Genomic DNA, 25,052 nt, shown 5'->3' with positions numbered 1-25,052 from the left:
ATTGGCAGTGTAGTCCACAATGAAAGGCACCTCTGGACACCTGCAGCCAATAGCCTTTGTGGCCAAACACTGCAACCAGGCCCACATCAGTGTCAGCAATGGAGAACTATAGGACTATATACAATCTGTGATGGCCCCAAAATAGCCAAGTTGGCCTTGTTCACTTTTGGGGAAAAGCAAAGAAATAGACAAAGGAGCGCTTAAGTGATTTTTCTGCGAGTTAGCACCCCAAGGTTCATACCTGTAAAAGACCCAAGATATTCTATTAGGGAATGGAGGCAGGTGCAGAAGGACTGTCTCAGAGGCTACGCAGATATTCTTTCTCTTACAAATTATAATCACATAAAGTATTTTGCAAATTCATATGACTGGGCATTCCACTTGCAAATTCTTGTGTAAATGAGTACTGAGTGACTTGTTTAAATCCTCCAGTAAATAACAGTTTATATTTAAATGACCTTCTGTGAAATGGCTTTCCTTACAATTTCTATACATATTCATGAAAACACACCATCAGCATCGAAAGACAGACAAGCAGAAAGTGAAAAGAAAATCCTATTATACTGACAAAACAATTTTCTTGGATAATGTAATCAGATAGTACAGCTATATTCCTTGTTAATGTGAATTTGGTTCGAAGAACTAAAGAGCTTTTTTCACTTTGTGATAAAAGCAGACACTTGCAAAATAAGTTTCTGACAATTCACATACATTTATTTTTGCAGCAATCATTTAGCACAGGAGGCTTTTTAAAAATGCAATGAATTGGCATTACATCAAGATGAAATAGCCCGATTTGTAAAAAAAGGAACTTCATCAAGGTTTTTAACTAGGCTTTCATAAAAGCCGTATGAGGTGTGTGCTTATAAACCTGTGAATTTAAACTTTATTTTTTGCTTTACTTGGAAAACTTAGTGACATAATATGCCCACACACTTTTAAAAACAGGTAACTTTAAACCAGAGTCCCTCATCTAATGTTTAAGACTGTAGGACAAGAGGAGACAAAAGGGAAAGACACTTTAATGTTAATTTGCCTGATTATTTTTTAATATAAAATAAGGCAACTAGGATAAGGCAGTGTTTCTCAAGCTTACCTGGCCACGAGACCCACGTTGGTTTAAAAATGTGGATTCCCAGGCTTCACCACTCAAGGTCCTGATTCCTGAAGTTTGGGGGTGGGGCTCAGGAATGTACATTATTAAAAGCACCTGGATAAGTTTTACAATCAGGCCAATTAGGGACATACTTGGTGTCATGGATAAACACTGACCTAGTCTTAAGGTTCAAAACACCAAGGTTGTCAGACCTTCTGTGTATCCTTAACTGAATCATTTTATCTCATTTGATCTAAATTTCCTCAGATGTAAAAACAAACAAACAAAATAACAAATAAGAAGAAGACTGTTTTTAGTGTATAAACCCCATGAAGACAGAGACCAGCTAAGTTTCGCTCATAGCTCCATCCCCTGTACCTGGCTCCATCTTGGTTATTATTTGTTGACTAACTCACTTATTAGACACACTATAAGATTCCTTTTCAACTTGAAAATCATATGATTCTGAAATTTATAAGTAATGAAACAATTCACTTGGTCATTTACAAAATAACATTCTCCTCAAAACAAAATATAAACAAACCAAAAAAGACCTCCACTCTCTTGACTGGTCTCAGGGTGACATTCCTGGTAAAAAGGGCCTGACTTGGTGACTGGATTTCTTCTTCCCAGAACTGTGATGGATAAAGGCAGTGAACTGGAAGCCCAAAGCACAAACCTGAGTCTGGAAAACCCAGTAAGTTCTGTGGAAAACAGTCAGTTCTGCTACACAGGAATACTGCAACCAGCATGACTTGTAAGATTTTTGCTACTTTAGTCTCAAAACATACTGTCAAGTAACAAGTCTAAAATTATCAGGAACCTTCCCTGGCATGTGTGAACTGTGCAGTTAATACATGCTTTTGAAGCTGATTATGCAGGAGGTGGGGGTGGGGGGGAACCTGACAATTCTAAAACCTTTCAAGTTCCCACACCAGCAACCATCAACACCACCTGGGAAATGCAAATTCTGAGCCCCGCCCAGATCTAAGGCATCAGACACTATGGGGGTGAGACAGCAAAATCTATGATATCACCAGTCTTCCCAGTGATTCTGATGTGTACTCAAGTATGTAAACCACTGAGTTAGGCTAAGCAGGTCTCATAAAAACAAATTCAAAGAAAGCTGAGCCAAAGTTTCCATTAACCTCCTACAATATATCAGAATTGAAAGAACCACATTATGTATCTAGTTAACTGCTTATACTCAAGTAGCAAACATGCAATAACATACTTTCATATAACTTAAGCTTCTTCCTTTTGAAAAATAATTCTTAAATGCTGATCCTGAATTGAAAAAATAAACCAATGGCTTTTTGGATATTCACCTCCTAGTTTTTCCATTTTACAAGTAAAATACAATTTATTTATTTGCTTTTTTTTAGGGCCACTCCCCATGGCATATGGAGTTCCCAGGCTAGGGGTCAAATCAGAGCTACAGCTGCCAGCCTACACTACAGCCACAGCAATGCCAGATCCAAGCCACGTCTTCGACCTACACGGCAATGCCACAACCTTAACCTACTAAGCGAGGTCAGGGATTGAGCCTGCAATCGAGTTCCTAGTTGGATTCATTTCCACTGTGCCATGATGGGAACTCCTAAAATACAAATTTTTAATAAAAATATTGCCAAGGATTACTGAATTTCATTTTAATATTATTAAAATATTAACAATAAAAAACAAGACTAGGGGTCTAGAGTGTCAATTCACAAGATTTTGGTTTTTTAAGTCCAAATAGCAATTCTGATTTAGAGCTGGTTATTTGTAAGATTCTAAGGGTAACTAGATAGTAGGAATATGTGAATCTATGTTCTAGGTCAAGACAAGCTCCCAGATTCAGAATTGTGAGTATCTCCAAACTCCATACTCCATTTTCTAGGGTACCAGCAAAGAAGAAATGGATTTTTTTTTTTTTTTTGTCTTTTTAGGGCCACACCTGAGGCATATGGAAGTTCCCAGGCTAGGGTTTGAATTGGAGCTGCAGCTTCTGGCCTACACCACAGCCACAGCAATGCCAGTTCCGAGCTGAGTCTGTGACCTACACACACCACAGCTCATGGCAAGGCCAGATCCCTGACCACGGATCAAGGCCAGGGATTGAACCAGAATCCTCATGGATACTAGTCAGGTTCATTACAGCTGAGCCACAACAGGGACTCCATTTTTAAATCTGAGAGCAGAGCAGAGATGGAGGTGTTGTGCTGATAAGCATCCACAGGCACTCTCTCAGGTTACAGGGGGAGGAATGCAAGAAGTCACAGTGGGAAGGTTAGAGAAGGATGGACGCTCCCACATTGTTCTATGGCTTTGGAGAACATGAGCCTTAGGTATGCTTTTCTTAAACATTTCCCCCAATCCCTAAAATACACCCGAGAGACAAGAGACTGGCTTCAATTCAAAGATGAAACAGATGAGCCCTCGTGGGCCAGCACCTAGTCGGGAATGTTGAAGGGCGGCGTGCTGATGACCTCCCCAGACTCGGTGACGATGGCGTCGTAGACCCAGCGGCGGTTGCAGCGGCACTCGGGGCCACACTTGGTGGAGTTACACTTGGGGCAGGGGTAGAAGCAGCCCAGGCAGTTCTTCTCCAGGCAGTCGCACAGGTCAGCATCATTGCAGAGGAGCCTACCGCTCTTGTCATACTTCTTCATAACTCTGGAAGGAAAAGGAGGACACTGACAGGACAGGGAAGTGCTCCTCCACACTGAGAATAAATTCCTGGGCTGCAATTTTCTTAAATATGCTCCCTTTACTCTGAGGCAGCAGCGTCCTCAAGATGACCCAGCAGCACTTCAGAATGCTACCAGGCAGCTGCATCCTGGGAAATTCAGTCAACATGCCAGCAATTACCAGTGCAGCCAGCCTGTCACCGAGAGTAACACTTCATTCTTCCTCCTTGCTGGGGAATGTAATATCCCACCTAAGCAAATTTTGAGGAATAGCTGATTAAAAGCTATTAAAAGATTTCTTCCACAATTTATTACTATAAAAATATAACCAGTCTTGATGGAAATTTCCCTAATAATTTTTTTTTTCTGTTTCAGGGAAAGGCACTAGAGTGAATACAATTACATTTTGAATGACATTTATTCAATAATGGGCATCTACGTTGTGAATGACATTTATTCAATAATGGGCAGTTAGGTTGCTTCCATATCTTGGCTATTGTAAATAATGCTGCAATAAATTGGGAGAGGGGTGCGGGGTTCCCATTGTGGCACAGTGGAAATGAATCCAACTAGTAACCATGAAATTGTGGGTTTGATTCCTGGTCTCGCTAAGTGGGTTATGGATCGGTGTTGCTGTGAGCTGTGGTGTAGGTCGCAGACTTGGCTCGGATCCTGCTTTTCTGTGGCTGTAAAGTAGGCTAGAAACTGTAGCTCTGATTCAACCCCTAGCCAGAGAACTTCCATATGACTCAGGGGTGGCTCAACAAAAATAACAATAATAATAAACAAACCCCAAAAACACAGGGGGGGTTGCATGTATCTTTTCTAATTAGTGCTTTCATTTTCTTTGGAAATGACTCAAGATAAGCATTCACATGGTCAGTTACTATACTAACAGCATTGAGAACAAAAATTCTCCCTTACTAATGGTCTCCAAATGCTGTTGGTTTTGTTCCTTTCTGATTCTATATCTTCCCCAGGGTGGAGGGAGAAAGCAGCGGACCAAGGTGGGAGGAACTGTGGTAAGCTCAGAACCGGTGAAGAGCACCAGTGTCTACACCCTGCTTTGGGTTCCCACGCTGCCTCGGTCAGCCTCTACAACACATCCAGGAAGCGAAAGGCTTCACCAGGATTCTGCCACGCTCTCCAATCCAAACCATTTAAAAGTCAACCCTTTAACACTGAGCTGCTCGAAATGCTTAGAAGGACAAAATTACCTCTGTGGCCCCTGTATCCATGTTTATGAGATCAAGTCAGAAGAGGGTGTGAAATTACAACCTTCTGTGTCCTTGGTCCCCAAGCAGGCCTCACACGCCCTTCCCTTCCTATCATGTAATGTGCTCTATCCTCGAGCCTTTCCCAAAAAAGCCAGGAAGGTTAAGGACCAACGTGCAGACTGGCTTGATTATCTCCCTTTAGCAGGAGTGCCTTCCAATGAGGATTTACATTTGAAGCATTTCATCTGAGGACTGAGAGCTCTCACACCCACCAGGAACTTCGGGTGTCAGGAAACAGGGAGATGTGAAGTCTATTAAGGAATGACGAGATTGGGTCATCATGAAAACAACAGAGAGCCCGAGTCAGACCCTGGCCTTCTCCCTGTGCCTTCACCCAAGTATTTCCTGCAGAGAGCAAGACACAGACCTTACAGCTTCCTACCCATCTGATGCTGTCTTCTATACAATTCTGAACTATCACATGCCCATAAAATGCACAAAACATACATGCACAGATAACAAAGAAGAATAAAACACACAGCAGGTGCCCACCACCCAGCTTAACAAAGCAGTGTTGCACATTTGCACCCTCTTCATGCCCTGTCCATTGCATCTCTCCACGCAGCCAAGAGGAACCCCACCTCAATATCACAAAAATCATCTCCTTGTTTCACTTTTAGTTAGCCATATGAGTATGTATCTCCAAGAGCATTGTGTTTCCCTTCTGTCATTTGCTTTTTTTTTTTTTTTTTTTTTTGGCTGCACCCATGGCATGTGGAACTTTCTGGGCCAGGGATCAAACCCATGCCACAGCAGTAACCCAAGCCACACAGTGACAATGGTGGATCCCTAACTCACTGTACAACTCACTGAACTCCTGTGATTTGCTTTTTTAATTCTACATTATGATTTGCGTTTCATCCATGGTAGTGCATGTAAATATTCAAATATTTTCATCTCTACATGTATTCTACTGTACGGATATACCAATTACTTATCTTTTCCATTATAGATAGGTTTTTGGGTTATTATTGTGTTAATTTTTTTGCTGTTACAGGGATGCTATGAATTTCTTAAACATGTCTCCTGTTGTACATGTGTAAGCAATTTTTTGGGATATATATCAAGGAGAGAAGGTTTTAGATCATAGAGTATGTAGGTAATGACAAGCTGTTTTAAAATAGTGGCTGTCCTATCTTACACTTAATTCATGTCTTTGCCCATCTGGGCAGTGTGGCCCTGAATGTTCATTAGCCTTCTCTTCTGTGAAATGCCTGTTCACTGGTTCATTTTTCTCTCAGAATGTTCCTCTTTTTCTTAGTGAACTGCATCTTTTTTAGATACTGTTCTTTTAGATCATAAATAGCTCCTCATACATTATAATTTGTCCCTCATTATTAGTGGGCATAAATTCTTAATTTTTACGTAGTCAAAGATATACCAACTTTTTCCTTCAGGGTCTCCTTAATTTATGCCTCTAATGTGCTAGCACTAATTGAATTTGTGATACATCTGTGCCCATTTGATACTTGGATTCATTCCCATTGTTATATAATATCTCTAATGATACATCTTTCTTACTTTTAGTCATCTTTCCTACCACAGCTATAACTCTAGTGCAAGCACTTCTGAAGCCTGTTTTTAAACAGTTGATGCCTAGCTTGGGATTATAGTCTATTTCTTGAAATTGCTAACTTTCAGACATACGGGGTGATATTACACTTTAGAAAATATATTTTTGAACTGTAAAAAGAGGCAACCTTTAATTACTTCGCTTTGTCAAGGAGAACTCTGCATTTTATGATCTCACAGATCAAATATAATAAATCATGATCTTACTTGCATTTTACAGAAAAATACTCATTCATCTTTGACATTCGTGCTTTTTTTTTCTGCTGCCTCGTTTCAGGATTAAAGTCCGCTACCTGTGGTCCAGGGTTCTGAAATGCCAAGCATTTTAACTGCCGCTCTATCTGTTGCTATGAAACAAATAAAATGTATTAGTAGAAAGAACCAGATCGTTTTAGCTTTTTTTCTTACATCGTATCAAAATGAAGTTTCCAAAAACTTTTACCATAAGGGCGTGCAAGTTTAGTTGTTTTACCTAGAGAAATAAAGTTTAACCTAATTAAGTCTCAAAGGATGATGCACATTTTTTTTTTCAAATTTGGTCATTCTTTCTGAATAAACAAATGTATAGTGTAAAAAATGCATATAATAAAAATACGAAAAACGCTCAAGAGGGATGAAAAGAATTCCTTTTATACAAACACCACTTGGCTTCTCAAATTGGCTGGGGATGAAAGTCAGAATTAGCGTTTTATGGTGGATAAGGACTAGGGAGTAAAAGCCCTTCTGCCCGTGGGTAGTGTCTCACGTTTGAAGTTTTAGAACCATGACTGGCATATAATAGGAAAAAAACCCTGCAAGGATTAGTTAAATAAAAATACTTGACTACATTCTCTCCAAATATTCTGCTCCAAGGATAGGGTTCTATGGCCTGAGAGGCACAGAGGAGCTAGGTGAGGTGAGACCAGCCTAGTGGCAAGCAGAATGAAGCCAAGAGGAAGCCCAGTCGGCGCAAGAGAGCAGAGATCCTTTCCGTGGAATCTTGACAGGGCCCACCTTCCCACCCAAATCCAGGGCATCTCCCCAAGTTGAGAATTCCCCAAACATCATGAAATCATGGTATCCACATGCCGTACCAGTTGCTTCTGTCCGATTTGACAGTTTTTCTCAGGAGAACTTGGACCTGCGTGTCTCTCTTTAGTGGAATTGTTTTTTTCTGATTGTCCACTCATTTCTGATGGCTAAAAAAAAAAAGCAATTGGGATAAAGCAAAACACATTAAAATATTATACATCCCCAGTAACTTAATCCTGTGACTTTCCTGCTGTCTCCCTACATCTGACTTTCTTTCCAAGCCTTACTAGAAAAGCTGTTTGCTCCCTGGCTTCCTTTTTATCACTCTTCAATCCTGTGTAGACTTCTTCTCCAGAATGTTTAATGATGCTCTTCTCCTCCTGGTGTTCCCTATGCAAATCAGCTGTGCCCTTTACAGCTGTTAGCATCATAGACTTTGCTGGAGCAGGCAACATGGCGACCATCCACTCCTGCTCAAGAAACTAGGAACTCTTAGACCTCTGTTTTTCTCCCTTTATACTTAGCCTCTTGAAAAATAATAAGACACACTCATGGCATAGTGCACCCCCAGTAACTCTGTGAAAATCTTATCTGTCTCCATGGCTTCTTTGTTACCTCTTCAGAAATCTTTGCCCAGGCTGCCTCTCAAAGCCCTGACCACCTTCCTCAAGTTTGCTGACAAATTTCTAACACCACCTGGGCTAAATGGAAGTCATCAGTTTTCCATAAAACTCAGCTGCTTAAATGACTGTAATTTACTCTGAAGTACTTCAATATACAAAATGCCTCTGTGTGACTGTCTTATGTGAAGCAGGCACAGGATGCCAGTCACAAATGCACACAGTCCAGATTGCTCTGCAGTGTGCTGTCAGAAAGGACCACACTACAGAGGCTCCCACAGCCCTGCTCATCAACTCCCACCTCAACTGCCTGTACTGACTGCAGGATGCTCTTTCTCCCGAAGGACCTGAGGATTCTTCTTCCCAACATTAGGTTAGGAAGTTGTGTTGATTTTTCTTTTCTGACATTCCTCACATTGATTCTTCCTTTCCATTCCCTTCAGGTAGAAGCCACCCTAAAGAGAGCAGTCACAGCAGTAATGGTACCTTACCCTTGACCAAGATGGCTGAGGCTAGCGTGATGAAACTTTACACAGGCTTCTTCATAATTCTTGGTCCAGACCTCTCTTTTTTAGATCATTTACTTCAGAAAACTTGTGATTGTAAATTCTTTCTCTACACCTTCAAGATGGAAATCTTCTCCCAGTCCCCAGGCAGTCTTACAATCCATAATGCATTTCCTGAGGACTAGGCACCATCTCTTCTCAATGTGGTCATCCAGGAAGAGTCCTTATTTGCTAGTCTCCATGGGAAAGTAGAAGCCTAATTTGCTAATTGGTGGATTGTTGGGTGCCAATCAGTAAAAACAGGTGGCTGTTTTTGCTAATTCACAGAGAAACATTTGCAAATGTGGGAATAACCCAATGAGCTCAGCATATCCCAAAGATCAGTCTCTCCCCTAATGTCCTCTAGTATTTTCCTCTCACCTTTTATTTCAGTGGAGTTAAATTTGGACTGAGTTTGGGTTTCTCTCTCCTATTATGACAACCTTGGATAAAATTTTCTTTGCCTGTTAAACTTTGGTGACATTTTTTTTTGCTTTTTGCTTTGATAGCCTCACCTGCAGTTTCAGATTTGATCAGCCAAACATTCCCAGGGAGCATTTTCCAAGTAGTATGGAGGTTAAATCAAATGGAGATATTTTTGGAGTTCCTGTGGTGGTGCAGTCAGTGGAAATGAATCTAACTAGGAACCATGAGGTTGCAGGTTCCATCCCTGGCCTTGCTCAGTGGGTTAAGGATCCTGCATTGCTGTGAGCTGTGGTGTGGGTTGCAGACGTGGCTCGAATCCCAAGGTGCTGTGGCTGTGACCTAGGCTGGCAGCCGAAGCTCTGATTCGACCCCTAGCCTGGGAACCTCCATATGCTGCAGGTGTGCCCCTAAAAAGCAAAAAAAAAAAAAAAAAAAAAAGAAAAAGAAAAAAGAAAACAAACAAAAAACAATAACGTCAAAAAAACCACAGAGTTCTTTTTAAAATGATAAATCCTTGTCAAACGCCAGCCCTACTGGGGTTATAATGTGCTGAGGAAAATCAAGGGTAGGTGCAGAATTAACAAGCTCTCCAGGTGAATCGTACCCTTAGGCAATTACAAGAGATGTTAAGATAGGTACAATTTTCTTCATCCAGTTTTGCCATCTGATCGTAAAACTATTGTCCCTATTTTCTTCCCACCCCAAAATCACCCAAAACACTGTAGTCATGTCAATATTCCTAAATTAGAAATGTCTTTATCTTATTCCTATGAAAAGGCTTCAATGACTCCCCTTGCCAATAACCCTACACTGCACATCCCTCGTGTATCAGTCAAAGTCCATCATGACCAACTCCAACGACCTGTCTAGGCTCCCCTCCCAACATTCCTTCCCTTGGGCCAAAGCTACTGGCCTCCCCACTCCCGTTACCACCCCTCCCAAGTCTTACCTAACTAACGTCTTCCTCTCTGAACTTTGGTCTATCTCTGCTCCAAGAAGACTTCCCATCACTCTCATCCTGGAAGATTCCTTTCTCTCTTGTGATCTGTTTGGAGCTTCTGTGAGAAAATTACCCTCAGAGGGGCTCTAAACCTTCTAGCTTCCTCATGTAACAAATTTCCTTCCCCATGGGAATAGGTATGACTTTACCATCATCTTTGCAAGCAAGAAATTCTGAAAGAGCATTCATTTAACTGCATTGGGAGAAATGAATATTTTATGCAAATCCTTCACCCAAGATGCCTTTAAGTCCTTTGTGAAATGGAGATCTCCTCAAATAGATTAGGGGAAAAACTTGCTCCTTCATATTGTGAATAAAGCAAATAGAAATTATAAGTAAAGTTTACCAGGGCCTGAAATTATAATTGGATTTATCAGAAGCCCAAAATATCTGCCCCAAGAAAAGTGATTAGGAGGTTCAGAACTCCCTTTTTTCCCCTGCTTTGCATTCCCCAGGCAAGGGTTCTTAACAAGAGATGGAAAGTAGGGGGCCCTTGAACTTGGATAAGTAAAGAATACATATTTATTTGCACTAACATCTAGCTGAAGTTGCACATTTCTTTTTATTATAAGGCAGCCAACAAACCACAATAGTGTTTGCAATAGTTTTGACTATGTCGCCTATGAAAACACAGATGTTTTCATAAGCTGCTATAGTTGTTGTATATATATATCAAAATGCTATTTACATTCATCACTTTCTCAAAATGATGGTAGTTCTTAGACCTGCTGCTAGATCTTATATGATGCATTAATAATGAAATATATATCACTATCATAAATTAACATTTTGATAAGTATTTCAGTATAATGGGTTTCCTTTGTAACATTACAGATTTTATTTTACATGATTAAAAACATCATTCTGGGAGTTCCCGTTGTGGCGCAGTGGTTAACGAATCCGACTAGGAACCATGAGGTTGCGGGTTCGGTTCCTGCCCTTGCTCAGTGGGTTAACGATCCGGCGTTGCCGTGAGCTGTGGTGTAGGTTGCAGACGCGGCTCGGATCCCGCGTTGCTGTGGCTCTGGCGTAGGCCGGTGGCTACAGCTCCGATTGGACCCCTAGCCTGGGAACCTCCATATGCCGCGGGAGCAGCCCAAGAAATAGCAATAACAACAACAACAACAACAAAAGACAAACGACAAAAAAAAAAAAAAAAAAAAAAAAAAAAATCATTCTGTGAAATGGTTCATGGATATCAACTGGCCAAAGGAGTCCATGACACAAAAAGTAAAATTAAGAACGCTTGCAAAGAGGCAGGGAGAACCCACTGCCGCCACCTCACTAATCACAGTGACAAGAAACAAATCACAGTGACAAGCTCTTGGCTGTGGAAGATGCTCATTTTCAAGCATAGGGCTGGAAGCAACATGGTATATCCTAGGGAATTGCATTTAATGGAACACAAAGTGTATGCCATCAAATTAACCAACTCTCTTTTGTCCTAGCATGTGTCAGATTGCCTATAAAATATCCACGATACAGTCTAGGCCAGGGAAGCAGTTTCCCCAAGTGCCAGATGTCACACAAACTCCAAGGGCCATGATTCCCCAGGTGTGGCTCAAGGATGGGGCTACTGTTCAGCACCGGGCTTGGGCCAGAATGGAAATCGACCCCTTCACTGAGTGCACTGGGTAGTTTAGCTGTCCTTTTTCTTCATAACAAGACTTCCTCGAGGAGATGGTATATGAATTTCCATCCTGGCCTGAACTTCTGGACTGACCATCAATAAGAACTTTGAGTAGCGTTGAAGTACATGTTGGCTGTGACACACGTGGTCCTTCTGTAGTTAGTTCAATTTTTACATGGAAGTTCCTACCTCTATTAGAAATTTAGGAAGCAGTCTTACAACTTTCTTTACCTCCCTGCCCTACAAAGGAAGCCTAGAACTCGTACATAGTGAGTAGTCAACAAATGTTCATAAATATTATGCTAATGGATGCGAATTATTAGGTACCTGCTCTACGCCAAATAGTTAGCTAAACATTCCACATATATTACTCCATTTAATTACACTATGGCACACTGAACTAGACACTGCTACCTCTATTTTTATCTCTAATTTTTACAGTTGAGGAATTGAGACCTAGAGAGCTCTTTAAGGCCACATGGGTTTAAAATCCAGACTCGTTAACCCTCCTAACTAAGCCCTTTTTCAGGATGTCACACTCCTTCAAGATTTGTTTGAACGATGACCACCACCTCTGCAAAGGATACTGCCGAGGGATGGGATGGAATCGTGAGCCACCCAGAGCCTTTCCAAAACAAAGCCTGAACTAGGAATAGGGGCAGATGCATTTAGATCATGTTTAGCCGGCCTCCTCCAGCTCTTCTGCCACAGCACACATCTCCAAGAGTGTGTCCTTCTCAGGCACATGAGCCATATCTGACCTCAGCATTGGATTTAGAAGTTAGCATGAAAGGAAAAAGTCACATGGGTCTCTGAATTTTGAACAATTTTCTTTTTATAGTCGCACCCACAGCATACAGAAGTTCCTGGGCCAGGGACTGAATCCAAGCTGCAGTTGCAACCTACAACAAAGCGCCTAACCCACTATGTAGGGCTGGGGACTGAACCCTCACCTCTGCACCAATGGCAGCCGTTTCAGTCAGCTTTTTAGCCCACGGCACCACAACAGGAACTCTGAATTTTGAACAATTGAATTCATATCTTCTGAATCTTGAAGAACTTCTTTTCATGTTAAATTTGCATGAATTCTAGATAATCTTACAAAACAAATATTTGCCTTTCATTCCAAAAATATATACACTACATAACAAATAGAAGAAGAAAGTCACATATGGACAAAATCACTCCTGAGGGAGTTCCTGTCATGGCTCAGCGGTAACGAACCCAACTAGTATCCATGAGGACTTGGGTTTGATCCCTGGCCTTTCTCAGTGAGTTAAGGATCCAGCATTGCCGTTAGCTGTGATGTAGTCACAGTTGAGGCTTGGATCCTGCTTTGATGTGGCTGAGGTGTAGGCAGGCAGCTGCAGCTCCAATTCGACCCCTATCCTGGGAACTTCCACATGCCACGGGTGTGGCCCTAAAGCAAAAAAAAAAAAAAAAAAAAAAAATCCTTTCAGAAACTGCTGCCTGGGAAGAGCCTTATCCAGTCAGGCCTCTCTCCAGCACTGAAGTAGACTGCTGGTTCTCGTGTTAGAAATCAGATGAAACTGTTGACTTCTACAATCATAGGAACCAGCGTGGCTAAGTTATGTTTACCTTTAAACCTCGGATCCACATCCTATGGTAAATTGCTCCCTCCATGGAGGCCTCACAAACTAGGTCACCCTGAAAACAAGACCAGGTCCAGAGCTCCACCTTCCTGCTCCTTCCTGCTCACTCTGGGGCTCAGGTCATCGAGGGCAATGCAATAAGATGACTCACACCACAAGCACCTACCCTTATCTTTAGGACGCCTCTGGCACCACACAGCTGAAGGATATTAGTAAATTTATTTATTTATTTTTTATTGTTTGGTCTTTTTAGGGCCGTACCCGTGGCATATGGAGGCTCCCAGGCTAGGGGTTGAATCGGAGATGTAGCTGCAGGCCTACACCACAGCTCACAGCAACACCGGATCCTTAACCCACTGAGCAAGGCCAGGGATGGAACCCGCAACCTCATGGTTCCTAGTTGGATTTGTTCCCACCATGCCGGGAACTCCAGGACACTAGTAAACTATTCCAAGTTACAAAAGTGTTCAGTTTAAACCCTCACTCAGAAGTTGTTTGCACTATTACTCAGCAGATAAAGTGGTTTATTTAGAGACACTCTGTCACACAGCCCTCAGAAAATATTTGGAAAAACACATACATGTTTATTCAAAGCCCTTACAATAGACAGTTGATAAAATATTTTAATCTCATGCTGCCTCTAACCTTAGTTTCCATCCTTGTTTACCATGACAGGTCACCAATGCTACGGACAGGTGAGCCAGATCCCACCAGGGACATACTTGGAGCAGAGAAACAACTGTTGTATTGCTGATCATTCAAGACTATCCCCACCCCCCAGCGGATTCGGTTGTTTTCAAAGCCACAAAATTGTTCAGTAACCTCCGACAAAATCCCCATTGCCATTTGTCCAAAAGAATGAAAAGTAATTTTGATCCAAGCCTTTGAGAGTGTTTTTAGATAAACAGTGTTAATGCTTTAGAAACAATGTGTTTGCAATTTACAGATTCCTAGGAACACTTTTATCACTGACTATGCCTCCCTCCCCCCGCCCCCGCCCTGCCACACACCCTTCTGTGGCTCAATGTAAACGAATGTGATAACAGCGATCATATACTTAAAATAATTTGAAATGCACTCATCAGAGAATTTAATAAGCTGTGTGACCACATCATTGCTCTTTTTGCTAATGCCTGGGAAGGCTATTGGTCTGGGGTTGCCCAGAAACCAAAGCCCCTGAAGGGCTTGCCTAGGTCAGTTACAGATCAGCCCGCCTAGGGCCTCTCTACTCACACGTTAGGTATGGTCTGGATCTCTTGACTTACACATTTAAATTCTTCCTTGCAATTTTAAGGATTAGAAAAAATAGAAACCTGTCTGTTTACTCTGCCTTACTGATGGAAAGCAGAGGGGGAAGAAAACTTGGGTGAGACCAGCAGCCTGGGCCAGTTGAGCCCTATGCTGAAAAATACATTCAGCACTGTCCTGATAAATATACTTCAGAATCTCTCATTCCAACTTTCAAGTGTGAAAGTTCCTTTATGATCAATCCCTAAGGTTTTATGCCCATTTCTTAGCTTTCGTTTTTGTTTTATTCCACGCTGAGATGAAACAACCCCACTTTTCTTCTGCTCTCAACTACCACACATTAATAGGACAATATCTATTCCGAGTCAATATTCTGTGGCTGGCTCTTGCCGGCTTCTCTATCAGCCTTAGAAGGAACCACGGTTACGTGCATCCTTTGAAAAGGAGCGTCTCTCCAATGATGATCTTCCAGTTTTGTTAGTGCCCATTTCTTAACGTGAGGTGCCTCGCCAAGCTGAAGCAGTGGGCGGTAAAGAGAAAGTACACATACCTTTAAGTTAGATGAAACAGAAGGGAAGAATACTGGAGAAAAAGAGAGACTGTACTGCCTTGTTTCCTTTGTTTTGCTGAGAAACCATAGAGCTCTCTGGGGGAAATGTCAGAAGGCCCCTAAGGTGCTCTTACAATTTAACGCTTTTGTAATAGTGGCTGAGAGGAGAGGTGGAAAAACAGAGGGGGTGGGGGATGGGTGTATTCGTTAACTCTGTCTTCCACCACGAGTCTGTCTAAAATCACATGAAATCAGGGAATACTCATGTATCTGCTCACCCATCTTCCATCTGCAAAAAGCAAAGACTCTAGACTTTTCATTTTGACTCTATTGCTCGGTGTCAACTTCGGACGTTCAACTAATGTTAACACCGAATTGTGCCTTGGCTATTTTCATACAGCAGTATAAACAACTATATATATAGTATCTCACACCATAGACCCACATATATGCAGTGTTCTTGAAAAAGAACAGGAAAGGAAACAAAATACAGGAAAGTATATATATTATATATATAAATGTATCTCACATCATAGACCTACATATGAAGTATTCTTGAAAAAGAACAGGAAAGGAAACAAAATTGTCAGTTGTTGCAACCCATATAGCAATGATACAAATTGAAGGTGGTGCTGGAATTAAATATATATGACCTGACCTTTATATCTATTAAGAACTATTACATTTTTGAGATTACATATTATTACATATATATGCATATATATTTTTGAGATTACACATTATTACATATATATGCATATATATATGTATATATATGTGTGTGTGTGTATACACATATGCTAAAAACCATTTAGGAAAAAACTTGTCCCAGGACAAAACTAAGCCAGGCTTATAAGTTGTGTCTAAGACATATATTAATCTCTAAATTGCAAACCTCTAACTATCATCCTCTGCTACTAGGACTCAGATATTGTTCTGTGAGTCATTAAAACCACTTGCCTGGCAGGTTAATACCCGCCTCATTTATTTGTGAATTATAGGGTAAAAATCATCATTTAGTCATTTCATTCCTAATTACTTTTGCTGCAAAAACAAGGAAATGAAACAAAATCGTCCATTCTAAGAGCTTGCAATCCATCTGGCAATGACGAAAAACCTTCAAGTGGAACTAGAATTAAGTGTGTTTGATCTTAATTTTATAACCATAGGCAAAGGCTATATTTTTGAGATTACACAGTAAATTTTGCACATTAAAATTTGTCACCTTGCCATTTAAAAAAATGCCAGTTAAGGACTGATAAACTTCAAATCAGGTAAGAATCCCGCCAGACTTTTCCACAGTCAGTCACACCTTACAAAAATATTTTCTTTGGCCAATGTTTGGCTTAGTTCTTACACAAGGTACTCTTCACTAATCGTACCATACAAGATGCTACACAAAGAACAAACACACCAAGGGCCAAATACAAGGGCAGTAAAACTAGATGGAGGAAAATCTTCTCAAGGATAAAGGATTGTAACCAACCAAGAAAAGTCACAACTAAAAATTTTAAAAACAATTTAACCGCAAAGAAAAATAACAATGTGTCACAATTGCAGAAGTTATTACTTCCTCTTATTTCTTCAATTTAAAAAAGAAAAGTTATGCAAAATAATTTTCCTGTATTATTTCCAAGGTTCTCAAGCAAAATCTGATAGCTTTTTAAAATATATATATATATAGCTCAGGGAATGATATTCAACATCTCATAATAATCTATAATGGAAAAGAATCTGAAATTTATTTATAATTGAATCACTTTGCTGTACTCTTGAAACCAACACATTATAAATTGATTATTCTTCAGGGAAAAAATAATAAAGGAGAAACTTGGCTAAGAAAGAAATAGCTTCCTGGAGTTCCCATCATGGCTCAGTGGTTAACAAATCCGACTAGGAACCATGAGGTTGCGGGTTCGATCCCTGGCCTCGCGCAGTAAGTTAAGAATCTGGCATTGCTGTGAGCTGTGGTGTAGGTCACAGATGTGGCTCAGATCCCGCATTGCTGTGGCCCTGGTGAAGCCCAGCGGCTACAGCTCCAATGAGACCCCTAGCCTGGGAACATCCATACGCTGTGCGTGTGGCTCTAAAAAGCCAAAAAAAAAAAAAAAAACCAAAAAACCCTTTACATCATTTTAAAAAAGGTAATAATTTTAATTGGAAAGATGGGAGAGTATTTTTTTAAAGTTATTAACACCTTGCTAGGAGTTCCTACTGTGGCACAGTGGGTTAAGAATACAACTGCAGTGGCTCCATTGCTACAGAGGCATGGGTTCTATCCCTGGTCAGGCACAATGGGTTAAAGGATCTGGTGCAGGTTGCAGCTACAGCTAGGATTTAATTCCTGGCACGGGAACTTCTATGTGCTGTGGGCATGGCCATAAAAAAATAATAATACCTTGCTCAATTTGCTAGTCTTGAATTTATTGCATTTTGACATGGTTTTTACTAAGAAAAAAATATATATTTTTTTCTCTTCAGATGTTCTCAGGTTTTCTAGAGCCTAAGTTGATGTGATGTAAAATTGATTGCTTTTTTAACATTAATGATTCACATACTAAAACATTTCTCAAATACCTGTTAATTCCTAGAGAGTACAATTTTTTTTATGTTCATGAGTTGTATTATTGTGTCAGTATGTATCTATATGTATATGAATTTGTAATATACGCTGTACAGGTGACCCTTGAACAGCATGGATCTGAACTGCACAAATCCACTTATACTCGGATTTTTTCAACATTAAATACTACAGTACTACACCATCCATGGATGGTTGAATTCACAGATTTAGAAGAAACCTGGATACGGAAGTTGACTGTAAGTTATTGAGGATTTTTGCTAGTATAGTGTGTCAACACCACAACTCCTACATTGTTCAAGGATCAACTGTACTTAAAAATAACACAGGTCAGAAAGTTCCCTTAATGGCTCAGTGGTTAACAAACCCCACTGGCATCCATGAGGATGTGGGTTCGATCCCTGCCCTCGATCAGTGGTGTTGCCATGAGCTGTGGTGTAGATCGCAGATGCGGCTCAGATCACAGTTTGCTGTGGCTGTTGCTGTGGCCAGCAGCTGTGGCTATGATTCAGCCCCTAGCCTGGGAACTTCCATAAGCCTTGGGTATGGCCCTAAAAAGCAAAACAACAACAACAACAAAACAGCTCATAAGCTTATTTATTGTAGGGTTTTTGTTTGTTTGTTGTTTGTTTTTTGTTTTTGTCTTTTTAGGGCTGTTTGCTGGAGGTTCCCAGGCTAGGGGTCAAATTGGACCTGCAGCTGCTGGCCTACAGCATAGCCACAGCAAGGCCAGAGATGAAACCCACATTCTCATGGATACTAGTTGGGTTCACTACTGCTGAGCCACAGTGGGAACTCCTGTTGTAGTATTTTTTAAACTGCAAAATACTGGAATGCCTATCCATAGAGGAGTGGTTGAATAACTATGGTACACCCACATGTATCATAAACACGGAGCACTATGCCCCTGTGAAAGAGAACAAGGAAGATCTCTATGTTGTGATATAGAGTGGTTCCCAGAATATACTATTAATGTACATAGTACAAAAAAAATTCACCCTTCATGTAAGAGAGTATACTACCATTCATGTAAGAAAGAAGAGGATATGAGAAAATTTATTCCTTGTAGCTAGTTAATTTTAATAAATTCAATGTGATGTAGAGTGTGGCTTATGAAATAATTAAAAAGTCATTAGCATCTAGGAAGTGGTTGCGGTAGGAAACTCTCTAGTTTTATCTTCCTAAATTCTTTAAGATCCTTCTCAGCAGCTGCTGAGCATGCTCTCAATGGGCTTATTCAACTCTTTATTGGAAAGATCCCAATGAGACTAAACCTTATTACCTGGGTATGACTGTTATGGGTTCACCATGGTTATTGTTTAAGGTACTGTTACATTTCCAAACTATAATGAATTGTACATTCGAAAGGACAGACTTCCTTGTGGGAACCACCATGAAGGTCCAGGAGTGAATGAAGCTATTGTTACTAGTCTTCCAAGCATTCACTTAGCAAGCATTGATTAAATACCTCTCATCAGCCAGGCACTTTGCAAAAGATAAAAAGATGAATAAGACATGATTTCTCATTTTAAGGGCCGTCAAGTCTAGTAGAAGAAGATGTGTAATTAAACAAATACAAGATGTGCATTGCAAGTGCTCAGGACACTGATAGGGCCAGTGGAGAAAGGCGAGGAACAGGTGGTTTTTCCTGGAAAGAGAGGTATCGAGAAGGGCTCCCAGGGAGAGGTGGCAATTGACTTAATCTTTAAAAATTAACAGGGAAAATTCAGGTGGAGACGGAGTGGAACGTGCATTCTCAATGTATAGAGCTGCTCTAAGCAAGAGCTTTAAGGGGAGGTCTACATGTTTCAGAAAGATCTAGTGGGAGGTGGGAGGGGTGTCTTGGCTGTGACATGGCTGAACACCAAGTGCACTGCAATAGCATATGTGTGTTTCTATAGACTCTAAAGAATGTCATTCCCAATGACAAAAATAGGGAGGGTGGCTGGCGGGCAATGAAATAAGACAAGGGAGAGAATAAACAGTTACATAACTTTAGGTTCCCCAACAGCTCTGCTTTGGAACACCATTAAGATGATGTAATATAATTTCTTACCCGAACAGACATCAATGTAAGTTGCACATGTTGTACAGGTGAACAAGTTCCTTTTTAAAAAGACTGAGGGAGTTCCATGGTGGCTCAGTGGGTTGAGGATCCAGCATTTTCACTGCTGTGGCTCAGGCTGATGCTGTGACATGGATTTGATCCTTGGCCCAGGAACTTTTGCATGTCATGCGTGTGGCTCCCAAAAAAGATTTAATTGTTTTACTGTTATATTTATTACTATTACTATATATTTACTATTATTTCTGTTATTATTTTTATTTGCTATTATTAAGACTGCTCTACTAATTTGATTTACTAATGTCATAGGACACATTCTTTTATGGACTATTCCATTTCAGAACAAATTTGGATTTGCTATGCCTTAATTTCCTCCTGTTACTCTCTCTTCCAGGGATGCCTTCTCATAATACCTTAAAAAAAAACACAAATCAAACCCAATAATAACATATTCTTGTGTGTATAAAGAAAAGATACTAGAGGTTAACGAACCTGACTAGTAACCATGAGGTTGAGGGTTCGATCCCTGGCCTCAATCAGTGGGTAAGGATCTGGCGTCGCCATGAGCTGTGGTGTAGATAGAGAACGAGGCTCAGATCCTGTGCTCCTGTGGCTGCGGTGTAGGCTGGCAGCTACAGCTCTGATTTGACCCCTGGCCGGGGAACCTCCATATGCTATGGGTACAGCCCTAAAAAAGACAAAAGACAAAAAAAAAAAAAAAAAAAAAGAAAAGAAAAGAAAAAGGAAAAGAAAAACCACAAGATATTAACAGTAGGTATCTCCAGATTTTTGTCTTACGCCTTATTATTTCATACATTTAACCATTTACTGTTAAAAAAAGAAAACAAACGAACATATATTTTACAATGTTTAAGTTCCAAAGCCAGGCGAAACCAAGCCACAGCTGTAACAACACCAGATCCTTAACCTGCTGAGCCACCAGGGAACTCCATTACAATTTTAAAAAGTATTAGTAACTATTTTAAAAGATACTTCTGAGAATATTTGTACTGTTCTCTTGTACTATGTGCAAAATAAATATATCCAGCAGATGGCACAAAACTTTAATCCAGAATTAAATTAGAGTTAAAACATAATAACCCTTACTACTTCAAAAATGCCATGTAAAGGGCATGTTTCTTTTCTTTTCTTTTTTTTTTTTTGTCTTTTTAGGGCCACGCTCATGGCCTATGGAGGTTCCCAGGCTAGGGGTCGAAGCAGAGCTGTAGCTGCTGGCCTACACCACAGCCACAGCAATTCGGGATCTGAGCTACGTCTGCAACCTACACCACAGCTCATGGCAACACCAGATCCTTAACCCACCGAGCAAGGCCAGGGATCGAACCTGAGTCCTCATAGATGCTAGCCGGGTTTGTTAACTGCTGAGCCACGAAGGGAACACCTGAGGGCTTGTTTCTTAGTCACCAGGGATCAGTCAAAATCCACAATGGCTGTAGAACATCCATCTTCATCAAATGTAATTTGTTCGCCCTCTTCTACAGCAAAAAGTGAGTCATTTCAGAGGTAAGTAAGAGGTTTCTGAAGAGGTGATATGTGGAACCTATAGAGGTACAGTGCAGGATGAGTAATTCAGTGTCAACGTGATGTCACACCTAGAAAGGGCTTTGCAGATTGTAACGGACCACCAGTTTCCACACATTGTTTTTTAAGATTTTCCTCTAAATAAATTACAATATATGGAAACAACAAACAAAACTATTGGAAATTAGCATTTCAGCTAAAGCTAGCTTTCATGGATAATATAAGAATATAAGCATATTTTTTGGTAATATAAGCATATTCATTTGTATCAATAAAGTTTATATCAATAAAGTATTCTTAGGCTGTACTTCCTGTATAGTCATATTTTTGATGCAACTATAAACTAAACAGTGATGTTACAACATGAAGCTGTTTTTTTAAAGAAATTCTGCAATTTCATAAAAATCTGTCTAAATAATGTTTGCAAAGTAGAAGCAACAACATATTTAATTTCATTCACCTAAAGTTTCTTTTCAATGAGTCCAAATTTAACTCTTTAAAAAGCATGCTAGAAAGGTTTCCTCCGTTTGAATGACCGTATCTACACGAAACAGTGCCTGTTATTTTCCAGAACTGCTTGCTTGACACCCTATATTTCTGGTTTATATGACACCCTATATTTCTGTAAGTATGTGTGAATTAAAAGCTTTCACCTAAGGCTTCTCAGCATATTAACCATGTCCCAGGCTGACAGGTAAAAGAAAAGCCCAAAGTAAATCGGGTTTAGCACTAAATGAGTTGGACCAAGCCACTGTTTCCCTGTGTGTTAAAATCAGCATAACTAAAATGACCTGAGTTGGTTATTACGCCATTATCCTTCAGTTTCAAATCCACATTTTTGTTCTCAGCTGTGTGGTGTTGGGACCGAGCCTCTCTACAAACCACATTTCGATTTTGCAAGTTCTGCCAACAGGGGGCGCTGAGGGTCAAGGGAAGACTGGAGGAGGAGAAAAGGAGCTTACACTTCCCTGTTTGCCTCTCGTTTCTACCAGCAGCACTTCAGCCCTTCCTCTTGTCAGTAGCTGTTGGATTCCAATTTTCAGAATGCCCACCCCTATCCCTATCCACAGCCCCCTGGGCCAGCCCAATTTGTCCCCTGAGCAAAACCAGCACCAGCTGCCCAGAGCCCAACCTCCACCCCCCGCCATTGGTGTCCCACAAAGGTGAGACACAACTGGAGAAGTTCTCTCCAAGTAGTGAGGGGTCTAAGCCCCACAGTGGCCTTCCCAGCCACAGAGTCCTGCACTGGGAAGGCAACCCCCTGTGACATTTGGCTTTGAAGGCCAGTGGCACTTACTTTTAGGGAGAGCCGGAAGAGGAATAGTTTCCCCTCTTAAAGGGCCCACACAAAATCTCACTCCCTGGGACCCATGGCAGAAACAGTCATTTGAAACGTAACCGTGTCAGACCACTTGCTGATCTTGGAGAGCCTCTTGGAGAGGCAGGGGGAGATTGGGACTCACCCAGGAGACACAGAAGCTGGAAGGAGCCATTTGTGGGAGCTCATCCAACCACGAGGACACTGGTGGTGGTAAAAACGACATTTCAGAATCCTCCCTTCAGGGCGGGGACCTGGCCCCACCCACCAGCCAGCCAGCACCAGACCTGGAATGCCCCAGGCCAAGCACCTAGCTGGGGAGGGACACAGCCCCACCCATTAGCAGGCAGCCTGCTGAAGGCTCTCCTGAACCTTGGCCATGCCGGACACAGCCCCACCCATCAGATGGCTGGCACCAGCCCCTGGGACTCTTGTGACAAATGCACCCATCAGAGGGGCCTTAGTCCCTCCCACCTGTGAGCAAATACCAACTTTAGGACTCCTGGGGCCCCACAGCTAGAGACCCCAGGACTGGATCTGCCTACCATTGGGCCAGCATTAGCCCTGGGATCTGGCCTCAACCACCAAAGGGCAGAAACCAGCCTAGGGACCTTCTGCCCACAGCCGTGCACACAAATGGGCAGACACAAGCCCTGGGACCACTGAGGTCCCACAGCCAGCTGTGTCAAGACCTGGCCTATCCACCAGCAGGCTAGCACCGTTCCATGATATTTTGGGCCCCAGACTTGCCTGACAGCATAATGACACCAGTTCTGGGACACCCCAGACCCTGCAACCACAGCCCCACCCACCAGCAGGCTGAACAGGCTCCAGGAACACTGACTTAGCAGCCAGCCACCCTGAGATCTGGACCCACCCACCAGTGGGTCAGTACTAGCTCTAGGATCCCCCTGGGCTTGGAAGCCAGCAGCCTTATGGCCCAGCCTTGCCCACCAGTGAGCAGTCACCAACACTGGGACTCCCCTGGCCATGTAGCCAGCCATGTCAAGACCCAGCCCCAACCCACCAGGGCCAGAAACCCCCATACAAGGCAGGGCCTGACAACCAACCAGTCTGGGGGCCAGCCATGCTTACCACTGCAGCCTGGGTAGTCAGCCTGCCACAACAGAAGGATCAGGTAGCCCACATAGAGAGCATCTAGAGCATATAGCCCTGGTGACCAGAGGTGAATGAGCTTCTGGGGCCCATAGGATATATACTGCATAAAGCCACTTCTTCAAGATCAGGAAACATAACCAACATTCCAAATACATAAAAATAAAAACATTGAATTAGGCTGTTTTCTGAGCCTTCGTATTTGGAATATGTTCCAAATGAAGGAAAAAGATAAAACCCCAGAGGAAGAACTAAAAGAAGTGGAGATACACAATGTAACTGACAAAGAGTTGAAAGTAATAATCATAATGATACTCAAACACTCAGGAGAAGAATGGATGAACACAATGAGGAGTTTAACAAAGAGTTAGAAAATGTAGAGAAGAAGCAAACAGCTGAGGAATACAATAACTGAAATAAAAAAAATACTAGGAAGAATCAACAATAGATTAGATGTACAAAGGAATGGTTCAGCAAACACAGAGTAGTGGAAGTCACTCAAGCTGAAGAGAACAAAAGAAAAAATCATTTTAAAAAATGAGGACAGTTTAAGAGATCTTTGGGACAACATCAAGCATACCAACATTCACATTATAGGGGTCCCAGAAGGAGAGAGAGAGAGAAAGGAGAAGTGGACACATGTGAAAATATAACAGCTAAAAGAAGGAAACAGATATACAGGTCCAGGAAGCACAAGGGGTTCCAAATAGGTCAACCCAAAGAGGACCACACCAAGACACACCGTAATTAAAAAGACAAAAATTAAAGCTAAAGAAATAATAGCAGGCGTTCCCCGGTGATACAGTGGGTTAAGGATCTGGCCTTGTCACTGTTGTGGCCCAGTAACTTCCTCATACTGTGCACACAGCCAAAAAAAGAAAAAAGAGAAAAGAAAAGAAAAAGAAAGAATATTAAAAGCAGCAAGAGAAAAGCAACACATTACAAGCAAGGGAACTCCCATAAGGCTATCAGCTGACTTTTCAGCAGTTACTCTGCAGACCAGAAGGGAGTGTCATAATATATTTAATTTGATGGAGAGTACTCAAAAAATTAAAAATAGAACTACCATATGGTTGAGTAATTCCACTCTTGAGTATTTATCCAAAGAAAATAAAAACACTAATTAGAAAAGACATATGCATCCCTATGTTTATTGCAGCATTATTTACA

The 25,052-nt window shown here is 41.4% G+C and overlaps 1 protein-coding gene across 4 annotated transcripts; it reads right to left on the bottom strand.

Moving 5' to 3' along the window:
• Nucleotides 1–692: 692 nt before the first annotated feature.
• Nucleotides 693–23,066, bottom strand: ARL14EPL (ADP ribosylation factor like GTPase 14 effector protein like). 4 transcript variants are annotated; one of them, XM_013995047.3, is made up of 4 exons: nucleotides 22,912–23,066; nucleotides 7,691–7,795; nucleotides 6,825–6,964; nucleotides 693–3,754 (listed from the first exon to the last, which is right to left on the bottom strand). In XM_013995047.3, the coding sequence occupies exons 1-4, from the start codon at nucleotides 22,990–22,992 to the stop codon at nucleotides 3,532–3,534; spliced, it is 549 nt and encodes a 182-aa protein (XP_013850501.3). In that variant the 5' UTR covers nucleotides 22,993–23,066; the 3' UTR covers nucleotides 693–3,531. The 4 variants fall into 4 exon arrangements, with proteins under 4 accessions (XP_013850501.3, XP_084870464.1, XP_084870465.1 ...); XM_085014338.1 differs by lacking the exon at nucleotides 22,912–23,066 and adding an exon at nucleotides 22,746–22,764; XM_085014339.1 differs by lacking the exon at nucleotides 22,912–23,066 and adding an exon at nucleotides 15,261–15,351.
• Between the last annotated feature and the right edge of the window lie 1,986 nt (nucleotides 23,067–25,052).

This window comes from Sus scrofa, chromosome 2 (assembly GCF_054392235.1).
Source record: "Sus scrofa isolate SSC_HxYL_T2T_F1_AM1 chromosome 2, Sscrofa_HxYL_maternal_Yorkshire_Landrace_v2.0, whole genome shotgun sequence".
NCBI lineage: Eukaryota > Metazoa > Chordata > Mammalia > Artiodactyla > Suidae > Sus > Sus scrofa.
The sequence above is the reverse complement of the archived record's forward strand: the minus strand, read 5'-3'. Positions and strand labels throughout refer to the sequence as shown.